This window comes from Hippopotamus amphibius, chromosome 7 (genome assembly GCF_030028045.1).
Source record: "Hippopotamus amphibius kiboko isolate mHipAmp2 chromosome 7, mHipAmp2.hap2, whole genome shotgun sequence".
In the NCBI taxonomy this organism is placed as follows: domain Eukaryota; kingdom Metazoa; phylum Chordata; class Mammalia; order Artiodactyla; family Hippopotamidae; genus Hippopotamus; species Hippopotamus amphibius.
In genome coordinates this window covers 16,985,605-17,009,029 of record NC_080192.1, presented here as the reverse complement: position 1 = coordinate 17,009,029, position 23,425 = coordinate 16,985,605, and the positions used below count along the sequence as shown (strand labels likewise).

Here is a 23,425-nt window from a genome sequence, read left to right as displayed (position 1 = left end):
ACGGCTGTTTTGAAACGAATTTCACACGTGTTTATTGTGCTTTGTCATCTCAGCTGCCTTTGTCCCCGTTTCAGTGTCTAGTATTAGAAACTGAAGCAGGGTGATCTAATGACTGCGAAACAGATATTGGAGCAGGAATTTCACTTGGGTCTTCTGCCTTCCAATTCCATGCTGTTCTTTCCCCACCCCCCTGCTGCCACTCCCTGAGACGCCGTGGGGAGCTTCTGTCTGCTCTGCCCTCCCCACGGGTTGTGCTCCATGGCCCTTCATCTCTAAAGGCCCAGCGCTCCAGGCCCTCACATCACGATCGCTTTCTTCTCTCTGTAGGGCATCGCGGAATCAGTTCCCAACACCTCCAGCTCTCCCCTCCCTTGACCGCAGCAACCCCCCAGCCATTCCCTGTCCTTTTCCATGAAAATGAAAAGAAGAAGAGGATATTTATTTTCTTGTTAGACTTTCTTCCAGATTCTCATGCTTGTTTTGACTCAAATAAAATGCTCATTTTTATGGGTTTTTGGTAGTACTAATCCTTTCTTTGATTTTTTTCCTATCAACACACTCCACTGTTATGATGGTAAGATTTTTTAAAATTTTAGGACTTTTTTTTTTGGTTTTATGATCTCAGATTGCAAAGCAGTTTTTATTTTTATAATTTTAATGAGAGTTGTGGAACAGAAATGTTACTCTTCCCTGCATAAAGCCTCAAGTTTGTTACAAAGTTCAGGTTTGGCTAAAGCCTTAAAAGAATTTATTTGAGACATAGTCTTGATTGCCCTTTTGCTCTGCTTTGAGTTTGCAGTATTATAGATCCTAGGTTAGTATCACTGGGGTACAGTTCTTACAGTTTTGGCAGTAACTTTCCTGCAGACTTATTTCCTTATTTTGTAGCACATTTTCCTTTATTTTCACACCTCTGTGACTGGTGCAGAAGTTATTTTAATTCCCATTTCATAGATGTGGAAATTGAGATGTGAAGGAAAATGTAACTGCTAATAATAACTTAGTGAGCTGTTTTTAATGCAGATTTGATTTTTAAGCTTTGTTCAGATGTAGTTGTCATACAGAATTGCACACATTTAACATATACATCTTAATGACTTTGCTTTTTCCGCCGGGCCACATGGCATACGGGATCTTAGTTCCCCTACCAGGGATGGAACCTGTGCCCCCTGCAGTGGAAGCGTGGAGTCTTACCACTGGACCACCAGGGAAGTCCCTGCTTAGCTATTTTTATGTGCCAGACTTTGTGCTGTTTACATCTTTTTATAATTTAAAAAAATATTTGTTTTTTGATGTGCCCTGTGGCATGTGGGATCTTAGTTCCCCAACCAGAGATCAAATCCGTGCCCCCTACAAAGGAAGCACAGAGTCTTAACCACTGGACTGCCAGGAAGTCCCAATTTTTTAAGTTAAACATTTTTTTCTTACTGAGGTGAGGTTGACATGTAACATTATATTGGTTTCAGGTGTACAATGAAATGATTCCATATTTGTATACACAGTGAAATCATCACTACAGCAAGTCTAGTTACCATCTGTCACCATAAGTAGTTAACTTTTAGGATGTACTGTCTTGGCAACTTTCAAGTATGCGCTGCAATATTATGGACTGTAGTTACTGTGCTATATGTGACATACCCAAGGCTTATTTATTTTAGGACTGGAAGTTTGTACCTCTTGACCACCTACCACTTGTTTTGCTCATTGCCCAATCCACCTACCCTCTGGTAACCACCATTCCTTTCTTTGTATCTATGATTTTTGTTTTGTTTTGTTTTCATTTGTTTTGTTTTTTAAATTCCACATATAAGTGGAACCACATGGTTTCTCTGACTTCTTTTGCTTAGCATAATCCTCTCAGGGCCCATCCAAGATTTCATTCTTTTTTAATGGCTTAGGAGAATTCTAGTCTATTATTCTACCCTCTTATATATAGATATATCTATACATATCTCACATCTTCTTTATCCATTCATCCATCGATGGACACTTAGGTTGTTTCTAATCTTGGCTGTTGTGAATAGTGCTGCGATGAACATAGGGGTGTATGTGTCTTTTTGAATTAGTGTTTTTGTTTTCTTTGGATACATACCCAGGGTTAGAATTGCTGGATCATATACAAGTTCTATTTTTAATTTTTTGAGGAAATTCCATACTGTTTTTTGTAGAGGCTGCACCAGTTTACATTCCCACCAACAGTGTGCACCGGTGTCCCCTTTTCTCCACATCACTTGCCAACACTTGTTACTTGTTGTCTTTTTGATAATAGCCATTCTAACAGGTATGAGGTGGTATCTTGTGGTTCTGATTCGCATTTCTCTGATGATGAGTGATGTTGAGCATCTTCTCATGTGCCTATTGGCCATCTGTATGTCATCTCTGGAAAAATGTCTATTCGGATCACTTGCCAATTTTAAAATCAGGTTGGCTTTTCTCTCTCTCTCTCTCTCTTTTTGCTGTTGAGTTGTATGAGTTCTTTATATATTTAGAGTATTAACCCCTTATCAGATGTGTGATTTAGAAATATTTTCTCCCATTCAGTAGGTTGTCATTTCATTTTGTTGATGTTTTCCTTTGCTGTGCAGAAGTTTTAAAATTTGACATAGTCCCACCTATTTATTTTTGCTTTTATTGCCTTTGCTTTTGGAATCAGATCCAAACATTAATTTCCAAGACTTAATGTCAAGTAGTTACCACCTATGTTGTCCTCTAGGAGTTTTATGGTATCAGGTTTTACATTTAAGAATTTAATCCATTTTGAGTTAAATTTTTTAAATTAATTAATTAATTAATTAATTGGCTGCATTGGGTCTTTGTTGCTGCACATGGGCTTTCTCTAGTTGTGGTGAGCAGGGGCTACTCTTCATTGTGGTGCGTGGGCTCCTCATTTTTGTGGCTTCTCTTGTTGTGGAGCACGGGCTCTAGGCATGAGGGCTTCAGTAGTTGCAAAACACGGGCTCAATAGTTGTGGCTCACAGGCTCTAGAGCTCAGGCTCAGTAGTTGTGGCACACGGGCTTAGTTGCTCTGTAGCATGTAGGATGTTCTTGGAGCAGGGATCAAACCCATGTACCCTGCATTGGCAGGCAGATTCTTAACCACTGCACCACCTACGAAGTCCCATTTTGAGTTAATTTTTGTGTATGATGTAAGATAGTGGTTTAGTTTCATTCTTTTGCATATGACTGTCCAGTTTTCCCAACACCATTTATTGAAGAGACTGTCCTTTCCCCATTGTGTATTCTTGCCTCATTTGTCGTAAATTAATTGATCATGTATGCATGGGTTTATTTCTGGATGCTCTATTGTTTTTTTTTTTTTGCTTTGAATCTGGATGCTCTATTCTTTTCCATTGATCTGTGTGTCTGTTTTTTGCCAGTAACATCCTACTTTGGTTACGGTAGCTTTGTTGTATAGTTTGAAATCAGGGAGCATGGTGCCTCCAGATTTGTTCTTCCTCAAGATTACTTTGGTGATTCAGGGTCTATTGTGGTTCCATAGAAATTTTAGGATTATTTGTTCTATTCCTTTGAAAAAGTGTCATTGGTATTTTGATAGGGATATACATCTTTTAAAGAACTTCACAATAAACTTTGAGAAAGGTATTCTTATTTTCCTCATTTGACACAAGAGGGAGGTGAGGTTTTAAGAGAGTAAAGGCTATTTAATGCCACTTAGCGTGTGAGGTTGGAATGAAGTTGTGTGTTGTTCAGGTAAGGATGTTACGGGGAACAGGTGCAGGTGGAATAGTGTTGTGGGCAGAGAATCTGTGATAAGTGACAGGACTGGGGTCCAAAAGAGATGGGTTTTTTCTGGCTTGTGAGTGGGAAGCAGAAAGAAGAGGGTTCACTAGCAAATAGGAGCAGAGCTAGAAATGTATGTTACTCCTTTTGGAGCTGGGCTGGCATCCTTGAGATGTCCCAATTCATTTAGGACATCACCGCCATTTTGTCGTGTGACTTTGCTTTACTTAGTGATTGGTACATAGTGTGACTTATAAAAATTCCATGTAGGTACCAGCTGAGAAGGTGTGTGGCTTAGAAAAGAAAATATTTCTCAAGTCTGTCAAGTGCCTTATCTGTAAAATGAGCAGATTAGATTGGGCGGTCTGTAAAATTCCTTTCAGAATCGACACCTTATAATGATAAGAATTGTTAAAAATGGGCAGAATAAATTCTAAAGCTGAGATTTGGATTTTATGATTTTCCTGCTCTCCTTTCTCTCTCTCTCTCTTTTGTTTTTTGAGGTGGTCTTTCAAAAAATCATATTTTCAACTCATCTCTTCCAAAATATTATTTAGTTGGGTATTGGGCTTAAGATTTTTGTAGCAGTACTATCAAGATGATGGAAAGCTATCTTTTTCTTTTTTTCTAGGCCCTGCAGGAGCAGCTAAAGATGTGTAAGTACTTAATATTATGATTTTCTAAACTCTTTCTGAGGAAGATGCTGTTTTCATGGTTATGACCTTTAGATATGCAGGTCTGGCTGAAAAGACATGGAAGTACTTTCTGTACTGAGCACAAATGAAGATTATCATTTGGGTTGTAACTAAAGTGCTATTTGAAGAATGAGATTATTTGTGACTTCATTTTCGCCTTTCAGTTGCCCTAGCATTTTAACTCAGAACTTTAAGAAAGGAAAATGTTTAAGAAATGGATAGTGTTTCTATCCCAACTTGTGTAGGGATTTCTTGTAATTGCAAGCGAGCGATTACGGGAGAATTAAAAGCACCTCGCTGCTGTGACTGTGCAACGTCTTAGTGTTTAGCCTGTGGGGAGGGGCTGGAGCTGAGCATTTACCAAATGCTCACTGAATCATTTTAAAGTTGATAATCAGACATTTGCGTGAATGTATATGACCATTCAAGGCAATCAATATTGAGTTGAACTTCAGACCACACACGACCCTTCCAGTGTTTCCATCATGCCCCTTCTTTGCATCTTCCTACCTCGAATCTAAGTATAGTAAGGACATTGCAGTAGTTCACTATTTAAGAGTGTGGCACAGGGAGCCATATTCAATATTCTGTAACAAACCATAGTGGAAAAGAATATGAAAAAGAATATATATATAACTGAATATATATATACACACATGTATACATATATATATCTGAATCACTTTGCTGTACATCAGAAACTAACACAACATTGTAAATCAACTATACTTCAATTCAAAAAAGATAAGAAGTAAAAGTTCTGAAAAAAAATAAAGCGTCATTTAGTCATTTAGGGAGCTGGATAGTGGGGTGCGGGAGGGAGAAGGTGGGGATGGAGAATCCCAAGAGCAAAAACGGAAGAAAGCGTGTTTGTGGTCACTCCATGGATTGTGGGATCACAGTCGGTTTGGATGTCAAGACAGATGGTGCCACACACGCACGAGAAGGGTAGGAAAAGATGCGTTACTCACATAATGAGGCTTTCTGGGGAGAGCAGGGTGGGCTCCCAAACGGGTCCATGCAGTTTGAGTGAAGGAAGGGGTGAGGGGCTTTGGTTTTTGTTGTGAGTGTGGCTGGGGTGAGGGCGCCTGTGAGTGGACAGAGGAGTGCCTGGCTGGGTCTTCCCACCAGCACACACATATGAGTTTCCAGCTTTCTTGAAAGCTTGCACAGTTGTGGGGCAAAAGGAGTGGTGGAACTTGAAAACTTTTGTCAAAAGCAGAGGCGGGTTCTTTTTTTTTTAATTACGAAAAGGAATCCAGAGAAGATTGGAGTAGGGTTGTAAAGTTTTGGGGGAAATAAACAAGCTTTTTATATGGGACTTTAGGTACAAAGGAAGCAGTATGGAATGCTTCAGTCTCCTGGTTGTGGTGGTTGAGTTTATTACGAAGACATGTAGCAACAACGCGTTCAGCATCCTTACCTGTTCCTGTTACTACAGCATCTCAGTCTCTCCTTCAGTCTCTCCCTTCCCTTTCTATATGTTGTTGCCAGATTAATCCCCTGCCCTTTTAGGACCTCTGCTCCAAACTTTTGATTAGTCTTCACTGCCCACAGGATTGAGCCCAGAATCCTTTGGGAATAGGAAGGCCCTTTAGGGGGAAGAAACCCTGCATTCAGGGAGTGAACAAGGCCAAGGACCCAGAGGTGAGCCCTGCTCTGAGACCACTCTCAGCGGCTCAAACTGACCTCCTGTTTCCTGTCTCGGCTCCTTGTTTCATTGCTCTTCCCTGTGCCTGGGATCGTATTTTCCCCAGTTCTGTCTGTAAAAATTCTATCTATTCTTCTGAGCTTATATCTTATCCTTTACAAAAGGAACTTCCTGGGTCTCTTTACTGGATATGGTGTCTTCCTCTTACGAACTTTTATAGCAGTATGGACCTCTCTTATAATACATCACATTGGGCTTATTTTGTAGTTATCTCTCTCCTTGTCTTTTCTCCCTTGGCAACTGAGAGAAGTCCCTTCTAGTTAATAGTATCATGCTGTGGACATAGTGTATAATGAATGAATTCCATTATTTCTCTTTAAGGAGAGATTGATTTCACGACTTCCTCTTTCTTTTAGAGGCATGGAAATTTCTAAGAAGATTTAGTGATGCCTTTGTGGACATTTCGCCAGCATTAACTACTCCAGGACATGAGATGCCATTTAACTACTTTTTAAAATCCTAAATTCTCTAGATTTAAACTTTCTGTGACTCTGTGTACTTCATAGGTTAACTAAAAAGATGCCATTTTACTCAATAAATGACGCTTTAAGAATAAATACGGTAAATTTAATTGGAAAAAGTTAAAGATATTATAGCATTATTTTTCCTTGCACAAATGGTATATTCAAACCCCCTTTTCAGAAAAAAATCAGAAGCTGTAGATTTATAAATGTTGATCATAACATTGGGGGGGGGGTGCCATGAAATTAGGGGCTGACATGAAAGGAGCTAAGAAATTAAGACAATTTAAACTTTTATTATGAAGCTTAAAATTTTTTTTTTTTTTTTTTGAATCTGAAGACACTGATCCCAGATGAAAAGAAGTGGCCACACTCACATAGTGGATGCTGAGTTCAGAACAAATAGGGCCCCCGCCATAATACACACACCACATCAAAGTCTTTGGCCGGGGGGGCGGGGGGGGGGATACGATTGTTTTTTAGAAGTCAGAAACGTTATAATTACTACCTTAATATATAATAAAAATCAGTTCTCTAGGGAAGGTTGGAGACTTTTACTGCGTCTCCACTTTCCTATTTGCCTGTTTTCTATAGTCAAGAAGCCAGGATTTAATAACAAATAAAGTAGTCTTTCTGCCCTAAAGTAGGTCAGTGGCTATCAGGGACCAAAGGACAGTATGATTTTAAGTGCTAACTATGAAAATAGTCAAAATTTAATGCTAGTCTGGGTCTTGAAGGGTGAGCAAGAGTTTGTGTGGGAAGGAGAAGAATGGCAGGGCAGGGGAAAGAGCACGAAAAGTGGCCCATGGGTACAGGAGAGCCCCAGCTCTTCTGGGAAGTCAGCCAGTCTGCCTGGAGCCTGTGGTGCCGCGTCGGCAGAGGTGGAAGAGGAGGCTGATGGGCTGGAGCCGGCTTGTGGAGGGCCTTTGGTGCCAGGCCGGTCATTGTACTTGATTTTTACATGCATTCAAGAGCTGTGCAGAATTTTAAGGTGAGGAATTACATGACCGTGTTGGAGCTTTAGGGCGCTGACTCCCGAGGCAGTGAGATCTGTGACATGGGGGAGGGGTGGAGGCACAGAGGAGTACCGGTGTTGTGGCCACAAGAGGGTCAGACAGCAGACAGGTAATGCATTCAAGGCACACTTGGAAATATAATTGGTAAGACCTGCTGAGTGACTGAATGGGGAAGTAAAGGGAAGGAAAAATCTAAGGTGAAGATAACCCTGTGGTTTCAAACTCGAGCCAAGGGAAGGGATGGCGGATGACCCAAAGAGGTCACATGGGCTGAAGGGAGAAGAGAAGCCATTGGATGTGGTGTGACGGCCATGCTGAACACTGGGGGACTGTGGTTTCATCTGAGTGATGTGAGGACCAGTGGAGTCAAAGTGGAGGTGAACTAGGAGTGAGGAAGTGATGCTTGGCCTTTTGTTTTACAACGTTGGGCAGTAAGGGATGGAACAATGTTGGTAGCTCAAAGAGGAAGTATATTTTAAGAAATGTGTTTCTTTTTTCTCTTTTTTTTTTTTGGCTGCGCCATGCAGCTTATGGGATCTTAGTTCCCCGACCAGGGATCGAAACCTCTACCCCCTGTGGTGGAAGCACAGAATCTTAACCACTGGCCTGTCAGGGAAGCCCCAAGAAATATAATTCTGTTATAAAAGGAATACTAAGGAAATTTGGAAAGTATAGGAAAGCATATTTTTTAAAGAAAAAAAATCAGCTATTATCCTCCCACTGGAGACAATCATCATTAATATTTTACATGATTTTCTTCCATTTCTTTGTGATTATTTCTGCCTGATCATGTATATGGGTGATTTGTGTATTGAAGTATGGTTTTCTTTTTCTGTTTATGTTTTACGGAGGAGATATAGGTGTACCCATAGGTGAAAGGGTAGGAGCCAGTAGAGTAAGAAAAGCTGAGGGCGCTTTGGGGAGGGGTTATCTGTGTGAGGGAGGGAATAATCAATGGACTTAGATCCTAGAACATGCAAGAAGGATTAAAAACACAGATGGTTCACCTTAGCAACTTGAGATAAGGAGGAAAGCATGGGTGAAGATATACAGAAATTTAATCATCGTAAGACAGACCCACGTGAGTATCAGGGAGCGAGACTTTTTTTCTCTCCGTCTCTTTTCAAAAATAAATCATAGTACACTAACATGCAGAACAAAACAGAAATGGAAATTCAGTGTGATGGCATTTGGCTGTTTTCACAGACCTGCAAATCAACCATGCATTTGTTTTATTTTAGCAAATTATCTTAGCTATTTGGCACAAATAGGTTGTGTTGGGATATTTTTGGTTGGAAATGGCAGAAGCCCAGCTTAAGCTGGCCTAAACAAACAAACATAAAGGAATTTATTGGCATGTGTAACGGAAAACCTCCAGGGGTTTGGCCTTAGTCACAGCTAGATCTAGGTGATCGAATGATAGGAAGAAGCTCTCTCAGCTCTGCTTTCCTGTTTTTGGCTCCATTCTGAGGCGAACTTTCCTCCTGTGGTGATGGAGATGGCCAGTTTCTATCTTGACCTGTAGAAAAAGAGCTTCTCTTTCCCTGTAGTTTGAGCAGAAGTCCTAGGGCTAGGCTCTCCCTGGCCAGGACGTCGGGTCAGGTGCCTCTCTCAGAATCAGTCAGTGGGCCTGGGGAACGTGGGCTTCTCATTGGCCAGGCCTGGGTCACATGCCCACTGCTGCAGCCAATCAGTGTCATTAACCTCACCTAACCCTATGACTAAACAGTGGGAGAGTGGTGTTTCCCACACCCAAGAAAAATTGGAATGCTGTTACCAAAATGGGAGGCAATTATAACTAGAAAGGTAGAAGCGAAGCAGGTTCTCCATGTAGGTCAACTTTCATGTTATTTCAAAAAAAATCTTTTAATTTAATTTTAAAGAATATATACATATATGCATATATATATATATATATGAATTTTACAGATATGGTTTGAATAAGAAATAGTATCAAGCAAGTTGACCCAAATTTAATGTTTGCTGTTGAAAATAAAAAATCATAGCCACTCAATTTAAACAAGGTAATTTAAATACTTCTTTCCCTTAAAACTTGTAAAGTGATATTTCATTAAGATTTCTTTTCTTGACAAAGCACTTTTATCATTATGGAAGGTAACCGCTATAGAGAAAAATATCTTGAAATGAGTTACCATAAAACACGTTGAAGCTCTGTCTTTTTTAAAAAAAATGAAATTATATGTCTCTAATCTTGAGTTTCCTTGGAATCCTGTATAAATTTCTCATGTTATGTACACCTGTGTCAGCTGAGCCCTCTCCTAATTACAGACCTGAGAGTATGTGATAGCCTTGTTTCTCCTCTGTGACATGGCAGGCAGGGCTGTCTTCTGAAGTGAGGTAGCATTGAAAAATTCTACCCATCTTCTGGGGTGGAAATAGCATTGAAAAAGCATACGTTTTGGGGACTTCCTTGGTGGCGCAGTGGTTAAGAATCCACCTGCCAATGAAGGGTACACGGGTTCGAGCCCTGGTCCAGGAAGATCCCACATGCCGCGGAGCAGCTGAGCCTGTGTGCCACAACTACTGAGCCTGTGCTCTAGAGCCCGTGAGCCACAACTATTGAGCCCATGTGCCACAACTACTGAAGCCCACATGCCTAGAGCCTGTGCTCTGCAACAAGAGAAGCCACCGCAATGAGAAGCCCGCGCACCACAACGAAGAGTAGCCCCTGCTCGCTGCAACTAGAGAAAGCCCGCGAGCGGCAGTGAAGACCCAATGCAGCCAATAAATAAATAACTAAATACAATAAATAAATATATTAATTAATTTTAAAAAAGAAAAGAAAAAGCATGCATTTTGGAAACAGAGAGACCTGCGTTTAAACTTCTCTCCATCTTGTACTAGTTGTATGATATCGTGTCGTTCATCTTCTGATTTATAAAGTTGGGATAATATAGCCGTTCAGGGTAACCGCCTTCATCACTATTATCATCATTCGCAGTTTTAATAGCTCATCTTTACTGAGACCTGCATACCATAGAGTGATTTCCAGCACTTTAAGTACATCTCACTCTGTACTTCAGTACCCCCGACAGTCTGATGAAGACAGTAGTGCTCTCTCATTTTACAAATGAGATGGGACACAGAGAGGTTAAGTAACGGCTTAAGGGCTGTGACGGTTATTAGTGCAGTGTGTTCAGTATCCTAGGATGATACTTGCTCTTATGTGTTGCTGCCCCCGCCCCCTTCCCCAACCACATTCCCATTGGTTGTCCATCCATCCGTGGTTCAGTTTTCCTTGGTGGGACCCAGTGGAATAATAGCAGGCAGAGAAGCAATTGAGTGGGTTCATTCAGGGGCAGAGAGGGGTTGGTGGTGACCAGCGAGTATTGTTGAAATGCTTGACTGCAAGGCACATGCTAGAGAGAGGAGGAGGGGAAGCCCTGAGGGGCTGATGAATGGGGAGAGCTGGGAGGGTGGATGGACTGGAGGCTTCCTGGGAATTGTGGGGGAGGGGAGAGAGAAGGAAGATCTTTTTCCCCCTAGGGAGTGGGAATGTCAAACGTATCAGAGGTGAAATAGTGGCAGGAACTAAACTCTAATAACTTACTCCATGGAGCACCCATGGGAGTAAGTTATTAGAGTAACAATAAAAGTTTCTGGCATAGAGGAAGTCAGCAAAATGTGAAGCAAGAGGCCGATTGGGTGGTTTTCATGAGATTTAAAATTGTCCATTGGTTAGGAAGAAAACCTTTGAGTCAGGGCCAAAATGTTTAGTGCATCCAGGGCTGTTATGGGGGGTTCTGATGCCAAAGAGGAGAGTTTTGGAGTGAAAATGAAATTGGCCGCATCTGAAAGAGTTCTTTGGGGAGGTTGGGAGCATTCTGGTTCCGTCTTCTGTTTGGAGACACTGGGACATGGGAAAACAAGCTGCTTATTCCCAAGGTTTTGAGAAAAGTGATAGGTGAGAGAAAAGCAAGGTTTCTTAAGGAGAAGAGAACCCTCCTGCCTACCTTGTAGCAAAGGATACTTCTACAGCCAATGTTGAAATAATGCAACACTGCTGTGCTTCTTAGAAGGAGAGCAAAAGAGGGGTAGGGAAATTGCAAGCTAGTTCTTCATCCATTACCCCATACAAAGAGTGAATGTTACTCATGCTCTCCCGTAATACATTCTGAAAGAAAGGCGTCCATCCAAGGAGAGAGACTTAAAGCTAACTGTCCTAAGAAGTTTTGAAATTGTGAAGATATGAATGAGATTACAACAGTCAATGATAAGATGTTAATTCTTTTCAAAATCATATGTAATTAAATGCTTGGTAGAATCGATTGGAACCTTCCTGAAAAGTAGGAGTCATCATAAAAATATATTCTAGAGAAAATTAAATGATTCCACTTTATCTGGAGGACTGTCGTGTCGGTGGAAGTAAACATTGTTAATTAATAAGCTTTATTCCAAAGGACAGTCATGAGTGGTGACTCAAAATAGATCACTGGCGCTACATGCGTGATCTCCTGAGGTTACCAGATTGAAATTGTACTGTTTACGAATCAAGATTGGCACTTTAGCGACACTGCAAATATGGAAAAAGAAAAAGACCGCAGGCTGTTTTTCTGCTTCTTAGATCATCACTAATAAGAATAGCTCTATATTTAGAACATTTTTGTTGATGAATAAGTGAAAAATAAATCATTTCCTTGCCACAGAACTATGTCGTTCTGGAAGGCTAGGGCAGTGAGAACTTTCTGAATTTTCAGGCACCTGCAGCCAGCACGCGTGAGGAGCTATTAACTGCAGCGTGGCTGGCGCCTGCCTGCCTATTCTCCTCTGTGTTTGTTCTGGAGAATGCACATAATGTATCCATGCCATGGTTCCATTATTTTATCTTTGAAACCTTTTTGTAGGTCACTTGGGACAGCTATTTTATACAACCCAGAAGCTAAGCACATACAGTGACAAAAATACTTTGATGACCGTGTGCTACTGAGGAAGAAAAAAGTAGTGGTTTATATGTGCTGTAGTAACGTTGCATAGGGTCTCTCTTCATTGTGATCATTATTGATAAGATGGAAATCATAGTGGTATAAACTGATTGAAAGGTTTAGGTGTTCTATGTGGATATTTAGTTTTAAATAGGTATTACGCACAGAATACATTAATGAAGAAAGGACAGGCAGAGGAAAGCCAGCCAGCCCCAAAGAACGGACATGGGGCTGGTTTGGAAGTGACTCAGCTTCTGGAAACTTGACTTAAAAGAAGTAAGTGCTTTACGGTTAGAGAGACATTCAGTGTCTCTGGTTCATTTAGGAAAAGGTCTGCAAAACTAGTAGGAAGCAGATGGGTGTGCAGTGACCTAGAGAATCCGGATCAGTATAGATATAGTCTGAGAAGGTTGAGGAGAGTACCGTGCCGATTTCACAGGAAATAGACTAGGAGTATTTGGTGGGAACTCTGAGATAAGAAAGCAGTTTTGAAACCAACGGTTGCTTTTTTTTTTTCTTTTTTCTTTTTCTGACATGGCCGCAAATTGGGGCAGCTTTGGTAAGATAGAAATCACTAAACACTATACCACTCTGCGAAGCTGTGTCATTTTTAAACTGTCAACTGAGGATTTAGCTTTTCAGCAATCCCTGAAGTAGGGGGAAATGATGGACTTGTGGTCTACCCTCAATCACACTTCACTCTGCAAACATTTTTATTGATGCAATGGCTGAAAATTTGAGTCAGAGCCTGGGAGCATGTGATCTTACTGCAGGAGATTATCATGAGACTCAGTGGGTAGTAGCTTTAACCTTGACATATTCTTTCTCCTCTAACACCTGTCCTTTGATAAAAGAAGTTAAATCTTTGCTAAAAAATAGAGACCCAGTGGTAATTAAATGCCCAATATATTTTTTAAACCTGGCCCCAAATTGTTAATATATATTCCATGGTTCTTAGGAAATGTTCTTGTGGTTTAAAAGTTTTTTTTCCATAAGATGGGATGTGACCTTTTGATTAAACAATATCACACTATTAAGTTTTAGCCACAGCAATCAGAGAAGAAAAAGAAATAAAAGGAATACAAATTGGAAAAGAAGTAAAATTGTCACTCTTTGCAGATGACATGATATTATATATAGAAAATCCTAAAGACTCTACCAGAAAACTGCTAGCACTAATCAATGAATTTAGTAAAGTAGCAGGATACAACATCAATGCACAGAAATCTCTTGCATTCCTATACACTAACAACGGAAGAGCAGAAAGAGAAATTAAGGAAACTCTCCCATTCACCATTGCAACAAAAAGAATAAAATACCTAGGAATAAACCTGCCTAAGGAGGCAAAAGATCTGTATGCAGAAAACTTTAAGACATTGATGAAAGAAATCCAAGACGACACAAACAGATGGAGGGACATACCATGTTCCTGGATTGGAAGAATCAACATCGTGAAAATGACTGTAGTATCCAAAGCAATTTACAGATTCAATGCAATCCCTATCAAATTACCAATGGCATTTTTCACAGAACTAGAGCAAGAAATCTTACGATTTGTATGGAAATGCAAAAGACCCCGAATAGCCAAAGCAATCTTGAGAAGGAAAAATGGAGTTGGTGGAATCAGGCTTCCTGACTTCAAACTATACTACAAGGCCATAGTGATCAAGACAGTATGGTACTGGCACAAAAATAGAAAGGAAGATCAATGGAATGGAATAGAGAACTCAGAAGTAAGCCCAAACACATATGGGCACCTTATCTTTGACAAAGGAGGCATGAGTATACAATGGAAAAAAGACAGTCTCTTCAATAAGTGGTGCTGGGAAAATTGGACAGCAACATGTAAAAGAATGAAATTAGAACACTTCCTAACACCATACACAAAAATAAACTCCAAATGGATTAAAGACCTACATGTAAGGCCAGACACTATAAAACTCCTAGAGGAAAACATAGGCAGAACAGTCTATGACATCCATCAAAGCAACACCTCCTAGAATCAGGGAAATAAAATCAAGAATAAACACATGGGACCTCATGAAACTTAAAAGCTTTTGCACAGTGAAAGAAACCATAAACAAGACTAAAAGGCAACCCTCAGAATGGGAAAAAATAATTGCCTATGAAACAACGGACAAAGGATTAACCTCCAAAATATACAAGCAGCTCATGAAGCTTAATACCAAAAAAGCAAATAACCCAATCCACAAATGGGCAGACGACCTAAATAGACATTTCTCCAAAGAAGACATACAGATGGCCAACAAACACATGAAAAGATGCTCAACATCACTCATCATCAGAGAAATGCAAGTCAAAGCCACAATGAGGTATCACCTCACACCAATCAGAATGGCCATCATCACAAAATCTGGAAATAACAAATGTTGGAGAGGGTGTGGAGAAAAGGGAACTCTCCTGCACTGTTGGTGGGACTGTAAGTTGGTACAGCCACTATGGAAAACAATTTGGAGGTTCCTTAAAAAACTACAAATAGAACTCCCATATGATCCAGTCATCCCACTCCTGGGCATATACCCAAAGAAAACCATAATCCCAAAAGAAACTTGTACCATGATGTTTATTGCAGCACTATTTACAATAGCCAGGACATGGAAGCAACCGAAATGCCCATCAACAAATGAATGGATAAAGAAGATGTGGCATATATATACAATGGAATATTACTCAGCTATAAAAAGGGATGAGATGGAGCTATATGTAATGAGGTAGATAGAACTACAATCTGTCATACAGAGTGAAGTAAGTCAGAAAGAGAAGGACAAATATTGTATGCTAACTCACATATACGGAATCTAAAAATGGTACTGATGAACTCAGTGACAAGAACAAGGACGCAGATACAGAGAATGGACTGGAGAACTCGAGGTTTGGGAGGGGGCGGGGGGGTGAAGGGGAAACTGAGATGAAGCGAGAGAGTAGCACAGACATATATATACTACCAACTGTAAAATAGATAGTCAGTGGGAAGTTGTTGTATAACAAAGGGAGTCCAACTCGAGGATGGAAGATGCCTTAGAGGACTGGGGCGGGGAGGGTGGGGGGGACTCGAGGCCGGGGGAGTCAAGGAAGGGAGGGAATACGGGGATATGTGTATAAAAACAGATGATTGAACTTGGTGTACCCCCAAAAAAGTAATAAAAAAAAAACTGATAAAAAAAAAATATCACACTATTACATTTTCTTTCCCAATATGACATCACTTTGCACAAATTTTCAAATGCTGTATGTGCTCAGAAATAAGACATTGTCTTGAGACCAGACAAAGCAATTTACCAAGAGGCTTTCGGTCAGGCTCCCTCTGGAAAAAACCAAGTTTATCACACACGTTTACTCTGTAGAGTGGTGGCTCATGGGGATTGGAAACTGGAGGAAACTACTTGCTAAAATTAATCTATGTCCTTTAGTACTACTTCGCTCCTTTACTCTTTGGACCCCAGAAGTAAGTCTTCCTTCTAAGACGTGTCCTGGGCGCAACTGTAAAGTGGACCCTGTTTATACCCGAACCCCAGCTCTCAGTTCCAGCCCTTCCCTTGGGGCCCTGGCCCTCTCTCTCACATGCCTCTCCCTTCATTGACACTGAGGCACCCTTGACCGATAAGAGAGGAATTGAATTTGTAACTTTAGCCAACAGGTGAAATTAAACGATATTTAAATCTTGGCATTTCCAGCCACTTAAAATTATTCAAATAGGTGGTTGCTTACACCGCTGAATAAAAAAAGCCAGCCTAGCTGCCTCTTTACACCACCCTCCCCCTTCCTCTTCACTTAGTTGGGGAGGCCAGAAATCAACGAGGGTGGGGAGGGGTGTGACTTTCTCATCTTGTTGCATTTGCCACGGTATTAAGGCATTAAGACTGTGTTAAGTGGCAGGACTTTCTCTGTTACCTGTTTTATTTATTTATTTATTTATTTATTTATTTTTATGGTTCTTATACTATTTTTTTTTATTTATTATTTTTTGGGGGGTACACCAAGTTCAATCATCTGTTTTTATACACATATCCCCGTATTCCCTCCCTTCCTTAACTCCTCCACCCTCGAGTCTCCCCCACCCTCCCCGCCCCAGTTCTCTAAGGCATCTTCCATCCTCGAGTTGGACTCCCTTTGTTATACAACAACTTCCCACTGACTATCTATTTTACAGTTGGTAGTATATATATGTCTGTGCTACTCTCTCGCTTCATCTCAGTTTCCCCTTCACCCCCCCCGCCCCCTCCCAAACCTCGAGTTCTCCAGTCCATTCTCTGTATCTGCGTCCTTGTTCTTGTCACTGAGTTCATCAGTACCATTTTTAGATTCCGTATATGTGAGTTAGCATACAATATTTGTCCTTCTCTTTCTGACTTACTTCACTCTGTATGACAGATTGTAGTTCTATCTACCTCATTACATATAGCTCCATCTCATCCCTTTTTATAGCTGAGTAATATTCCATTGTATATATATGCCACATCTTCTGTATCCATTCATTTGTTGATGGGCATTTCGGTTGCTTCCATGTCCTGGCTATTGTAAATAGTGCTGCAATAAACATCATGGTACAAGTTTCTTTTGGGATTATGGTTTTCTTTGGGTATATGCCCAGGAGTGGGATGACTGGATCATATGGGAGTTCTATTGTTACCTGTTTTAGATTCAGTTCCACATTGCAGGGAGTAGTCTGTGGCCGTTTAGTCCCTGGTTAGATCAGAGGCAGCTGTTAAAGCCTCTCCTGTTTCCCATTGTCTCTCTCAAGAGCACTAGCCTGGCCTAAATTAGAATTGAGGTGAAGCCAATGATGAGGAGCTGACTTTGTCTCCCCATCTTTGCCAGCCAGAAACTTTCTGTCTTCCTGGCAGGGCCTTTGAGAGTGGGGTAGACCAGCTGGCTGAGAGGCATGGACTCGGGTCCCCTTGCCTGGGTGGTTGCCTTGGTAGCAGGTGCTTGTCCTCCTCAGGACCTACTGCAACCACCCCTTACTGCTACTGGACCCAGAAATAGAGTCTGATCTCAGGGTGCTCCCACGGGACAAGCACAAAGTCTGACTCGGGAGGAAAGAGCTTATACTGCAACGTAATTGGAGGCTTGTGCAGTTTCTTTTACCAGAATCTTTGGGAAGATGTGTGGAAATGGCTTCTAAGGGTGTGAGACAAAGGAGGAAGGTGTGTATGCAGAGAGTGAATTTATTGATACTGTTGTATTTAACAGAGATTCTAGATTTAATTTAGGTGCATGGCTGGGACTTTTAACAGTTTAGTCCACTTGGTTGATGAAACTTAACTGGAAGAGCTTACAGTCTCACCAGGGGAGAAGTGTGTCCGACCTTCCCTGGTGTGATGGAGAGGAAGGAATCCAAAGGCTTGAGGAGACAGGTATGCTGGTGTGAATTTCTCAAGTGTGAGCTGCTCCCCACTGCAGAGGAGGCTCCCTTCCCCAAGGCACTGAGCAAACCGAGAAACACATAGTGAAGGGAGTATCCAAGGTGACTGTCCTCTGTAATGTGGCTACGACGGTTGGGAGATGCTGCCCTTGAGATGTGTTCTTTGTTTCCTTGGGCATAATGGGATCCCAGAGAGGCAGAGGCCAAGAACTGAACCACCCACGACAAGGTGGGCACACTCACCATAACAGACAGCAGGGACGAAGAGACAGAATGTTTCATCCTGGAAGGAAATTTGATGAGAGCTCGTTGATCACAATCTCCCTAGGGATAAATGAGAAGGATGGCCATCTAAAGGTTCATTTTCTCCCTCTGTATATTTTATAAGAGGAAGACTTCTAGTCTGTGAGCCAGAAACCTGAACTGAGTCATCACAGTGGAAAGGCATAGCCTCTTAACCCAGTTTCCAGACCCAACTCAGGCTCAAAGTGACTAAGACCACGTTCCCTTGAGGGAATTTTAAACACGGCCACATTCCCTTGAGGGAATTTTACACACGGCCACATGTATATACGGTAGATATTCTTTCATGTCTTTCCCAAAGGATTTGTGTTCATTTGCTAGAGAAATTGTGTCCAGAACAAAAGGAAGTACCTGAACCTTTTAGAGATTTCTGGGCACTGGCTCTGAGTTGCTATTGATACCTGAGGACCCAAAATGCCACTACGGGCCATCAGTCCATGTGTGGGCTTATACTGATCAGGTAAAAAATGAAATTTTGCTTAACCTGAAAACTGCAGTGAGTCCAGTAGTCTGCAGATGCCATGCTCTGATTATTTCCTCAGTTCGTGAGTTCATAATCAGAGTAGATGTATGTGGCAACAGGAAGAATCTCCACATTGGCTCTCTTACCTGTGAAGGAAGGGCTATCTTGGTAGGAAGGGTCAAGCAGAAGCCTATGGAATTTCCCTTCTATACCAGAATAATATACAAAAAGGGGTATTGCATTCCTGGTGGACTTGCAGAAATTAGTGCCCCCACCAAAGACTTGAAAAAATGAAGACACTTCTCACGTCTCCTCTTAACTTGCCTCTCTGGCCCATGCGGAAGGCAGATTTATTTTAGAGAGTGACTTTGGATTCTTGTAAACTTAATGAAATGGTGATTCCTATTTCAGCTGCTGTTCAAGGTGTGGTACCTTTATAGAAAACAATGAACATAGCCCCTGGCCCCTGTTATGTAGCCTTTGGCAAATACTTTATCTCTGAATCGATTGTCGATGGAAACAGTTTGCTTTTACCCAGCAAGGCCAACAGTATACCATCACAGCCTTGCCGTGCATCCTCTATTCTGCAGCATGTTGATGTTATTGATGTCTGACAGCACATCATACTGGTCCAATGCATGGACGACATTATAGTGATTGGACCTGATAAACAGGAAATAACAAGTCCTTTAAATGCTGTAGTGAGGACCATTTAATCTAGGAGGTGGGAGATGAGCCCTGTTCTTGCTACCAAGTAATGTATCAGTTAGTGTCCAGCCAGGGTAAGGGAAACCACATTAACTATGCTTGCAGAGAGGATTTACTGTTAGTAATTGGTTAAGCAGGTCATGGAGGATTGAGGATGTAAGAAGGGAAGACTGAGAGAGTAGGGAGAGTTACAGCAGGAAGTGGCTACCACTCCCAGGACAGGAGTGACAAAGGAAAGAGACTGGGGTTATTGGCATCTAGGAGCCAGAAGAGGAGGGCTTCTCTGGGGCCGGAACCCAGACTTCTGGGTGGAGGCACGACCAGGATGGTGTCATAAAATCTGAATGCTGTAATCCAGCAGTGACCATAGCTGGGGGCCACACAGTAGCCACTGCCCGCCTACTTGAGCTGTAGTGACCAGAGAAGTTGTGTTCATAGGGTCTGTCTTGGAAGCTGGAACCAGCTGCTGGGGTGCTGCAGGCGGGCGCAGCATGCAGAGCTGGAAGGAGGAGGCCTTCCCCCTCTTTTTTGCGTTTGTGTCTCTCGAGCATCCTCTTTGGTAGAGCCTCACAGGGAGCCACATGGCAAAGGAGGCTGCTCCTCAGAGCCCTCGCCCCTCTACTGCAGCGTGTGGGGAGGGTGGGTCCGGCACAGCCTCCCGGGCAGAAGCAGGTTTTGTCTTGACGGGCCACGTAGTTGCTTCCAGTTGTTGACCCCTTGGTAATTTGTGCTGGTTTTCCTTCCCCTTATCCACATCAGCCTCCGTGGCGGTGAAGTGGGGGCCGGGGCCGGGCAAGGGGGAGGGAAACGGGTGAAAGTTACCTTCCACGTTCTGTTTTTAGGCGATTTGATGTGTGGTACTTGGTCCCTTGCCTCCTCTAACCCTGTGTTTTGGTTCTCTTGGTAGAAGCCTTATTCTCAAGGTTTCTTCCCAATTTATGGTAGATTCAGGGGTGTTCTCTTCCCCGAATCCCTTCATTCGCATTTCCCATTTTCAGTGCCTCTGCTCGTAGGCACCTGGGCGCTGACTCCTGCACTGCTTCAGAACTATTATTTAGAAGTGGATCGCCACGCTGGGAGATTTCTCCTGGTTGATGTCTGTCCCCTTGCTTCTTGTCTAAGGGAGCAAGAGTATAGATAGGCTGGCTTTGTGGAGATATTTGGACCAATTAACTCCCTAGCAGTGTTGTCAAAAGCAGCAGAGCGGTCTGGACTCTTCCAGCTCATCTACTGTGAATCAGCCGCCTTTTCCCTTTGTCGTTTCCAGCATGGACTAATTCAATCTTCAGTCTCTGTTTTCTAAGGGAAGACTCCGGGGTGAAGTCATCTCATTCTCTGTCTTTAGTACTGGCAGAAAATAGGGCCATGTTGTCCATGACCCAAGGCCCTCTAGACTGTCAGCGGCTGCAGTTCTCGCCAAGTCGGGGTCCCTGTGGCTTTCCGTCCTGCGCTCCCTCCCCACTTCTTTCCCTGGTTTTGGGAACAAATCTTGCAGCAATCACAGCTGCAGGCTGCGCAATAGCCACTGCCCTTCCACGAAAGCTGGAGTGACCAGAAAAGAAAAATAATCAAGTCCTTCATGAAAAACAGTGGTTCATCCAAGGGCTCTGCGGTGGGGAGTACTCTGGCCCAAGTGCAACTCCCAGCCCTGTGCTCTGGGTTGGCAGGGTCGGAGAAGGACCACAGGCTATTTGCATTACTTTAGAAACTGAGCGGAAATCTGCATGTGCCTACCATGAGGCTGCACAGGCTCTACATTAGCAAAATGTAAGATTTATTTGCTTTTGATTCAGATTACACAGACTCCCATGCACATCAGAGGCTCCCTTTGGCACTAGTATGTCTAAGAAAATTATCAGCAAATGAGTTAGTAAGGCCAGTTGATAGCAAAATCTTTCAAAATATGGTTCGTGAGGGGAAACAAGTACAGCGATTCCTTAAAATGGTCTACAGGTGGGGCAGCCCCGGTGTTTGGACGGCCAGGCCACTATTTAAAACTTGAGACTCTCCCCAGGGATTAGAATCCTAAAGACTGAAGTTTCTTGCTATGTTGCTTAGCCGTCAGATAAATTTATCACCCTGGTTTTGAACTGCCCTGAAATAATGTCCACTTTTTATTGGCAGGAAATGCCCTTTCAGGAGAAGTTGGTCCCCACACCAGAAGGGATATTTTTGGGATGCCCACCTGGAGTGACTAGTGATCATGGCATGGCTTTGCCAGCTTTTCAGGACCTGTGGCTTACCATCTCCGGGCTTCCTCTTACCAGGGGTCTTTATTGCTGCTCGACGAACCATTTCTTCTTCAAATGCTACAGCCTTGTAGTCAGGGCGGGACCACGTCACCCTGGCTGGGAGGATGCTGTCCTCCTGGACAGGACAGGGCAGCACTTGGCTGTCAGGCAGCTAAACAGAGTGGCTTGGACCTCTCGGTCCACAAGGAGATTTGGTTTAGACCAACTGTCGTTTTCTGATTTAACCTCACTTTGGACCCGATTGTCCAGGTGAATAGAGTCTAATGTAACTGCTGATCTGAAGAGGTTTTCTGCTGGGATAAAAATGGGTTATGTAGCCATTTGACAAGTTCTACAAAGATTGATTATCTCTGGCAGCATAGAGGTTTAGGGCTAATGCTATTGAAATATTGACTAAGACTCTTCTGCCATCTTGTTTCTTATAAATGGGATGATAAAAATCAGAGAGATCCAGCTTGGGAGTTGGGAGTGTTTCTCTGATACAAATTAGCGTGGGCTCACAGTTTATGAAGCAGGAGCTGGAATCACACAACCTTGGTTTTGAATTCCGGCTCTATTACCTGGCTGTGTAACTTTGGTCATGCTACTCCACCTTGCAGAGCCTCTGTTTTTCGTCTTCAATTGTGGCTAATACCCATCTTTCAGGATTATGGTGAAGATTAGAGGAAATAGTAGAATCGCATGAGCGAAGGGCCTGGCACAGTTACAGGAGCAGGTTTTGAGACAAGGGCAAGTCTCGAAGCTTTTGAAAGAGTGGTACAGAGGCAGCACCCACTCTGGGGGAAACCAACATGTTGGTTTGTCATTGGAAGTGTTTCTTACTTACACATCTGTCTGAGAGGCAGAGTGGTGAATTAGAATGTGGAGCATGGTTTTGGTGTCAGATGGATGGGGTTTCAATGTTGGTCTTGCTTGTTGGACTTGCATATTTGTTAATTACCTGGCTCTCTGAACCTGTGTCTTCAGGTCTAAACTCTCAAAACTGTTGGGAGGAATAGCACTGAGGCATGTGAAATGTCTGGCATTGTACCTAACACATAGGAAGGACTCATTGATGATGCTAGTTTTACCCATGTAGTCTTTAGTCTCCAGTCTTCGTATCATAGAATAATTGTGGAAGGAAGCATATAGACAAAGGCAGGCATTATAACTTACTTGAAGGTTTAAAACAATGGACATCTGGTAAGTCCATGGACATCTGGTAAGTCTTTACAAATGGTATTTTTAAAGAGTTAGTAATATATCTGAAGCTTAATTTATTATCCAATAAATATTGCAGCCATACTATCCTTTCCTGCAAGTTAGATATGTTAAGATTGTTGATTAATTTTACCATGGAGAACACAAGTTGGGTTTTAGGGCATTAAATAATTTACTAGAGATAATAGATTAAAAATAATAAATAGTGATAATTTTCTTACATTTGGGGAAGTTAAATGTATTTTAAAACGTTGAATATATCCATAAGCCGAATTAGGCAAAAGGGGAAAGATTTAAAATACACAGATATGTCATTGGATTTGAAAAGAATATCTGTGGCAAAAAAACGAGGCATTGCATATGTCCAAATCTTCCAGTTACGGCTTCACAATTTCATGATAATGTTGGCCCTTCAGAACCAGAGTTAACAGTTCTGATACTCTTGAATGAGTGTGTCACCATCGTTTTACTAGTGTCTGTACTAACGGGTTATAAATCCATTTTAATTAAAAGTGGTAAACAGCACCTAAAAGTGTTATACCACTT

At 42.0% G+C, this 23,425-nt stretch overlaps 1 protein-coding gene across 4 annotated transcripts in view; it reads left to right on the top strand.

Annotated features, from left to right (window-relative positions):
* The window catches only part of C7H12orf75 (chromosome 7 C12orf75 homolog), a 41,759-nt gene that overhangs the window by 11,487 nt on the left and 6,847 nt on the right, over positions 1-23,425 (top strand). For all 4 annotated transcript variants that reach the window (XM_057743495.1, XM_057743493.1, XM_057743492.1 and 1 more), the window contains one exon: positions 4,373-4,397. In XM_057743495.1, coding sequence (XP_057599478.1) covers positions 4,373-4,397 — 25 coding nt within the window. The remainder of the gene's footprint in view (positions 1-4,372; positions 4,398-23,425) is intronic.